The sequence below is a fragment of the Opisthorchis viverrini genome (assembly GCF_000715545.1).
Source record: "Opisthorchis viverrini unplaced genomic scaffold opera_v5_142, whole genome shotgun sequence".
Classification (NCBI taxonomy): domain Eukaryota; kingdom Metazoa; phylum Platyhelminthes; class Trematoda; order Opisthorchiida; family Opisthorchiidae; genus Opisthorchis; species Opisthorchis viverrini.
The window spans coordinates 983,157-991,289 of NW_008751797.1; the positions used below are offsets into that span (position 1 = coordinate 983,157).

At 40.6% G+C, this 8,133-nt stretch overlaps 2 protein-coding genes across 2 annotated transcripts in view; one reads left to right on the forward strand and one right to left on the reverse strand.

Annotated features, from left to right (window-relative positions):
- Positions 1-6,111, reverse strand: part of T265_06660 (hypothetical protein) — a gene marked incomplete at both ends in the record, with an annotated part of 87,242 nt that extends 81,131 nt beyond the window's left edge. The window contains one exon of the mRNA XM_009171980.1: positions 5,949-6,111. The remainder of the gene's footprint in view (positions 1-5,948) is intronic.
- The window catches only part of T265_06661 (hypothetical protein), a gene marked incomplete at both ends in the record, with an annotated part of 91,873 nt that extends 84,086 nt beyond the window's left edge, over positions 1-7,787 (forward strand). Inside the window, one exon of the mRNA XM_009171981.1 lies at positions 7,629-7,787. Within this exon, the coding sequence (XP_009170245.1) occupies positions 7,629-7,787 (159 nt within the window). The remainder of the gene's footprint in view (positions 1-7,628) is intronic.
- Positions 7,788-8,133: the final 346 nt, after the last annotated feature.

Here is an 8,133-nt window from a genome sequence, read left to right on the forward strand (position 1 = left end):
GTCCACACCCAAAATATCTTAGTTTACTCATTCTCTTGCTGCTGTGCAGCGGAACACATCAGACGCACGACTAGGCAACTCGGCCAAAGAATGAACGTACACAATCCTCTCTGGTCAGCTTCTGAAACTAGGAGGACAATAACCAGCTCTGCAGTACAACATTTAGCTGACACTGCACACAACGTGATACCCAACCAAAGTTTCCGCCTTGTTCACAAGGCGCCGGCTAACCAACCCAGATCAGTACAGCAGCGCACAATTGCAGTGGCTGAAGCTATCGCCATACGACATCGCGACCCGATCCTTTGTCGGCAAAAACGCTTTGTTCGTGTGTTGTACTTACCATGCGTGATTAACTGCCATTAAAATTCTCACTGGCCAGTTTGGTATCTTTAAAAGCGGATAAGATAAAACATTTGAGTAGTTTATCACACTCAGAAAGGGCGCTACAGCCACTTGTAAGACAAAACCGACGGCTCAAAGTAAAGTTTGCATTTGCTATTACAGTCGAGCGCGGAAAATGAGAACCACTAATGACACTACCACCAGCGAGTATAATTTAGGCAGACTGAATGAAATTCATCCGATTTTATTTGCAGAGGAAATCCAGAGGTTTCGGATGGATCCAGTTATTCTTTCACTGTCCCGATGAGGTCTGGTCCTAAAAAACAGTAAAATAATTTATACTGTTGCCAGTTTGTTGCTTGATACTTTGCTCTGGTTTCGCTGAAATAGCCAGCTGAGCCATTAACTACTGGTTCATACTTTGGAGACCTCCAGCTTCTTCAGTACAGCGGATTCCAGAGAACCTAGAGCTTTCAGATACCCTTCAAATGCACATTGCCGGTACTCTAGAAGAATTCATTCTGTGCAATCTAGCGGCGGTAGAGGTCAAAAGATTAGCTACCCAACTCACAGATTTGTGAGAAACGGGCAACCGAACTTACGAAATGACATACAATCAAGTGATTCTCAAAACTCGGATACCAAAATTGACTTTTAACACATGAAACAACGGGCTTGAATAAGGCAAATTAAAACTTATTTTAGAGAGGGGTATAATTCTGCTGCTGGACTGCATAAACAAGTACACAAAAGGCGTAACTATTTTACCATCTTTTTGTTTTTCGCTACTGTGCAGTCAAAATATTGATGGCCTGAGAGAGAGGAAGAAGCTGGATGAAGCTTTATGCTTTGTCTATATGTTCTGAGATTATCACTTTATGACGACATTAATAAACGGATGTTGTGAGCGGTAGATAATACACTGTTACGGTCAAGGGAGTGTCACCATATTGTAGAAGGTGCTTAATCGGGGTTTTTACGATCATTAGGTCAACATCGACCTATCAGGCGATTGGTTCATTGTACTCCTTATTTGCGGACAATCTAACAATACACTTCCTTCTGAGAGTACTGGGTGACTTAAATGTAACTTCACGTTTATTTGAGGAAGAGGTGATTTATTTTGTCTCTTGAGTTAAACGTCAACACATTTATATTTGCAACTCAATAAATTCAGTCATCCACGCTGTAACTGCATGTTGCTTTAGGGAAGTAGCAACTAAATATCGGGGTTTGTGGCTCTATATGTATAGACCAAGCCATACCCGATTGAGAAGCAAAGCGTGCAGCGTTTTATAGTTAAGCAGAATAACACAAGATACCACGGGAATGCTTCTAGAATAACATTCTAGAGCCCTATATCAGCAGTCCAAACATAACAACTTCTTAAACAGCGGCCATTTGGTTGGCAATGAAATATCATAGCCGGTGTGATTTGAAGTGATTTTAAAGCGTGCATTTTCAAAACTTAATACAAAGAGGGGTATGTATGGAAATATTATTCACTGTCATGTTAAATTCTTATCCAGGTAGAGTTTTTTATCGTCATGAAGAGACATGGGACACTAATACTATCCATGGACCAATATTCATGGGCTCTACGCTCACCCGTCCCAAGTCAGAACTGTAGTTTACTAGAGATTTTCTCAGGGAAGGGTTACTAATAACACAAACTCAGGATAAACGAAGGGCATTTTATTTACTTGTCCAAACCAGAATGTGTAATCATGAAGTCTTTATTTAGTTGAAACTTCTATATGTTCAGAGGATTCGTGGAGGAGAAAAAAAATGTGTAGAAGTTTGATAAACTCTACGGTTATCAATGAAACTATCTTGAAAGCATCACCAAATTCTAGAGATAGCTGTTTGGTCATAAATTCGCATCTGCCACATAACAAATTGCCAGAATTGTAGTGATCAACATGCGTATTAAAGTAGTGGTTTGTTCAACATATAAAAATATAATCCAAATATATATCCGCAGTGTCTGCGGAAAATACAAGCACCTGTAGGGTTTACTAGCTGGGGACAAACTGATAGACCACAACTCTAGAGAAGCCTTGTATTCAGGCACACTCCTGAATTCAGCCCGGATTTTACTGTCCTTTAACCCTCGTTAAGGCCTCTAATAACCTACATGCAGGTAAATGGCTAAACAATCAGCAGCCAATTTGACTTACGAAACACTGCTATCACACAATGACTTGTACTTTTGGCTGTTGAAACATAAGTCATACAGCACTTAAGCAGTTGAATTGATGACAAAACTCAGCGGTGAAAGTGGCCACAGAAACTGGCCTACAGAAGTGAACTTTCGAGGAGGTCAGATGAGAAGTGCTGTACGGTGAGGAACCGACCAAGTTAAGCAAGTACGAGGTGAGGAAATTCCAACGAAACAAAACGCCAACGCATGTAGCACTTAAACCAGAGATGTCGACACTATGTTTACCCTCCAGTTTTAAGGAATCAGATTTAGAGTGTAATGAGGCGTTGATATTAGGTGTTTAAACCCGAATAATGTAATCGATGCTCAGTGTGTTGCTCAAGATGAAATTTAAGTTGTGGACAAACAAATAGCGATAGCCCCAATAAGATTTTTTGCAGCAAACTCGTTTGATGCCAGAAGCCTAGTTTTAAAAAGAAGCACCTCCAAGCTTCCACATAACATCTTCACTTAGTGTGGGTTTTAAAAATAAGACAAACCAATGGACCGCATTTTGCCTCTTAAAAGAGAAGAGAGAAAACCAAAGCTGTTGCACATTCGGGGCGCGCTTTCTAGTTGAGTCCCCTCGGTTTCTACCTGCACCAACACAGAATGTTATATTTAATAGGGTATACTAAGGAATTAGTGCTGATGAATCAAACTTGGACTTTCTTTGTGTTACCTGGAGGAAACAAGGACTCTGGGGTCCAGTTACCTGATAGGATAGTAGCCATTCAGATAATAGTTGACAATTTGTTGTATTCACTATATATCTGTGCTTACACTATAACACGTTAGTTACGGGCTAAATTACAGCTACAAGACTTCTGCATTTTTTAGTTCTCTCTAACTTTAAAAGGGATAACGCTTTTGTGACTAAAGGAGTGTTATTTACTGTTTTGAGTAATAAAGAAGATAGTCTATCTTTGATGAGCCCAGATTCCAAAACACTAACTACATCCTGATGCTGACGAATGTTTGCTACCGTTTACGACCGCTATATGTGACAAAACACACGACATATGCGAAATCTACGTGAGCAATCACGACCAACTGCACCTATTACTTGCAGCTGTTTTGCTTATTTATTTATTTATTTATTTATTTATTTATTTAGATTTTGTATTTATTTCGCCAACCGTTTAGTAGCTAATTATCAGCTAAAACTGGCACCTACGCTAGCTACTACACTTTTGGTTAAATGCCTAAAAAACCAGCTACCTTAAAAGCAGCACAAGTGACAATGGGGAAATCAACTCTATTAATAATTAAAAACATCTGAAAAATAAATTATAAAGCAGTTGCAAGCTCTAGTGCTAAAAACACCGGCAAGCGTTTGATGTCCTCAGCTGACTCTAACGTAGACTTGAGGCTCATTATCAAGATAGGAAGAATAATAAAAACTAGCAGCACCAACACTTACTGTTAACAATAGAATCAACGGAAAGCTTAAGGGAAAGATTTGACATGCATTAGGATGAACACCTAAGGGTAGAGCTTTGAAGTGTTCAGAAGCCTAAACCAACTGTAGAACCGTATAGCACATCGTTCGCGTTGATCCAATAAACAAGGAAAAGTAACTGAATGAAACAACGAGCTGATGAACAAAGGCACAGTGTCTGAATGTAAGTGTGCCTCAGTGTTTTGCAGTAGCGTTCAAAAGTTAAGGTAAATGACAGAGGTGACCACTTTATCAATCTTTTAGAAGCAAGAGACCATGAAACTACTCTAAAAGCGAATGTAAGCAACACATGGAATCTTTTTGCCCAAGCAGAAACACAGTGCCGTGGATTGTATCATTCTAAGCAGATCTACTCACTACCTTGTCGTAGACATAAATTTTGTTGAGAAATCAAAATTTGGCTGTCACTGAACGTTTTTGTAAGAAACGAGAATGAATGCAATCATACACAAAAAACAACTGACCATTGAGAGCAACAATTGTTTGGAAAAAGGTGCAGTATAAATATGCCTGTCTCCAAGAAATGTTTAATCCCACCGATTCTGCCTTGGGAGATGGTCTTCATGTACAAAACAGAAATAACAAGCGTAATATTAAAAGAAAGGTACGCACTCCCATTGCCGCACAGCTACTTTATTAAGGGTTCGAGGAAATCGGTCATGACCGATATACATAAAAATTCCCACTAATTGAACCTTTCTTGAGTTCAGCAAAAAATTGATTGCGCTAAGGGCTGTGTTGCTCGTAGCACTGGAGAAATGCGCATTCAAACAGGTGCTGACAAGATAGGTTGTAAACTCTTACACCAGGTATCTTTTTTGGAAATTATCAAAACTAACCTTCCTTTTAAAATCCAATTTGGTGTCCCACGGGTGACAGCCGAGATGAGTGCCAAATGTGCTTACTGTAAACATGTTTTTGCGGACGCTCATAAGAAACGAGTAGTCTAAATTTCAGAAGACGTTGCTGCACATGAGGTTGAGTTATGTACCCTCTGTCATCCCAGCCAAGAGCTGTAGCTATCACCTAGTCACAACAAGTGACAAAATGTTATATATAATATGACTCAAGCCAAACCAACTCTCTGGAGGCTTCATTAGAAGTCCTTAGTATTTGAGTTTGCTCAGCCATCCAAAAAATCAAGACCGCACCAAGAGCTTCAACACCCAATTTCTTGTGTCACAAAGCAAAGTCTCTCCTTGTACTGAACTCTTTTCATTCCATTCATCGGCGCGTTCATTAGGCCAACCAACTACTTCAAGGGGATAACAACGTAGACTTTTCACTTGGACCATGTCAAACAAATGGTTGCGCTTGTGGTTGATAATTTCAGAGGTTCAATCTACAGTGATAACTGTTTGTCTTAATCAGTACACACTTGAGCAGGGAACGCCGAAAGTAGATCCTATTTGTCGTTTTGTAAAAGCACAATTACATTCATTTTAGTGTATATAGAACTTATCTCAACACAGCCAGCAATTCATGTAGGTGTACACATGTAGCTGAGTTACAGTCCAGTTCTAATGTGCCGAAGGACCTCACTATTCGAATATTTCTGGAAAAAGCTTGCTTCCCAGCCCAACAGTACATTTGAATGAGAAGATGAAATCAGTGCCATGGAGCACCTGTGAGTCCCAAACGACACCAAATAAAGCGTAGCCACCGGTTTCCAACTCCTCTACGTGTGACCAGTGAATTCGATGTGGGAGAACTCTTAGGAACTGACACAGCGTTGTTCTTTGGTTCACAAAATATCTGTAACGTATCTTGAATCCTGCCCTGCGATATCAGCCATATAACCAATAACCCTGAATGGTCAACAATCAGTTTAGCAGCCAACTCTGCTGTGACATGTGAGGTATGGAAAGTATTGTCAGTTTATCCCCTATCCCCAAAAAATAAGGAGAGTTCAGTCAAAAGATTTGGCATTGGACTCACCGGAAGTGGCACAAGGGTAACGACATTCGTGGAGAGCCATTGTCGGTTCTGAACAGTAAAATTAATAAATATTGTAAATGAAGTACTTCTTCCGTTATATATCCAATGGCACGCCCATCATCCCCTTGCAACAGGAAGCAGTATTCATCATCCTTTCTAGGGAGTGGATAGCTACCGAGCGGTTAGTACAAAGTGGAATTACAATTCTAAACATGCAAGCTGTTTTATCTCGTCTAGTGGGAGAGTCTGAGGAGTAACGGAGTTATTCAAAAACTTACAGGATCTAATGTGAGCAAAGTAGTGCGCTCAGCTGACTGTAAATTTTGCTTGTATGTGACGCCGAATTTGAGAGTGTTGCGCATCATTAATATCCATTATGATGAGTGTACAATTTATTTATATTCTACAAATGATGGTAAATATCGATGAGGTTAACTGACCATGCGCTCGAGAATGACGCCAAATTTTAAATGGGCGCTATTTATAGAGTACAATTGTTGAAAGACCCGTCTAGTTCATCCAGATCATTCTTGATCAGCTGTCATTCAACGTTTGGACGATTTCTCGACAGGCACAGGTAAATCGTTCAGCTCTCTCTGGCTAAAATGTCAGTGTTCGTTTATTTTTAATACGGAGGTACTTCTCCCGAAAAGAGAATTCAGAAGATTGAATGTAGAACAACCTCTCAAGAATGTGTGGACAATTAGAAGAATCTGAAGAGCAAACATCCGGAAAAGTTCTATATCATTTTGTTGTAATACTCTACATATTGAAGTGGCCATCACGTCCACTCTGATTGGGCCTCCAGCACGATGCGACGTCACCCTAATTCCATTCGGCTGTCACTTTCCTCAAAAATAGCTCCATATAGATAGACAACCGGCACAAGTAAAAACGCCCACCACTATTATTCAGCGAGCACCGTAACGACCCACGCTTTGAGCAGCGTGACTATTGGGGTAAATAATGGCCTCATTTTGGCCACCGCTAAGGACTGGCCGACACCAATATCTTCAGTCAAGCACTGGGAGCGTCAAGTGGGCCTATGGTGATCCTTCTGACCATTATACATTTGTACTTTCTTTGTAACTTATCATTACGCAATTTGTACCACTTTCTATCTCTCACTAAAACCTCAGCTTACTCCTCTTCTCTTCATACCGAATAACTTTTGTTTAAAATGAACGAAAAAGAAATATGGACACAATACAAATTCTGTACCTCGTGAAAGGCGTGTTCCCTTCTTGCTGTGTCGAATTACGCTGACAGTGAATTATCGAACGGTGATCTGCCTTTCAGACTACGACGGGATAGAAAGTATCCAGGAATATGTCAAGGAAGATTCCAGGAAGGAGACCGAATTGGATTTATTGTAGTGGTAATAACTAACTGTACCAATGAACTGTGAGTTGTATCATCTCGCTTATTTTTACTCACTTGATTTAACTACTTTGAACTGGTATTTGCTCACGTTATCCACTACAAGCCCTAGCCTAGAACAAGAGCAGTATCAACAGCCCACCCATTTTATGCGGTATATATATACGCTGGCCACCATTCCACGGTTTGTCAACCTCCTGATTTCCGCAACTCAGGATCATGCACAGCAAACAGCCCTCCTCCGGACGGTGACTCTTCATCCGCAGCAAATGAAACAGTCATCTTAACTTGCATTCCTAGACGCGAACCATGCCAAGTAAGGCATTACTGGGTGGTTGCAACCTGAACGCAACGAGCAGCGATTATGCGCGGGAGAAAGTACAACCGAAGGGACACTTGTACTACGTGAAAGCTCACCATAGTTGTGGGAACCAAAAGAACTGTGACCATGAGGCTTGAGGGTCGACCAGTCGAATGATGAAATCTTATGACTCGAACAAAAACTAAAAAATCATTGCTGACCATGGGTCACTTTGGGTGGTTGACTAAATGGCGAGGGCCAAAAAAGCAAAAACTTCGCGCCTTGGACGCTCAGTGCATTTGTCTGCAAAACCCCTGATGGGGAGATAAAACCTTTTACGTCAAAGTGTTGCATTTATTTGCATATATGCTCAGACCAAAAAGCACCCTCATCTGCCGTCACTTTCTGCGATCAGTTTTATTTATTCTATTTTCAAAATTTGTGGCGCATATTCGACTTTGAACTTGCTGAGCTATGGCTTCGGAAGTGTCTTCACAAGCTTTC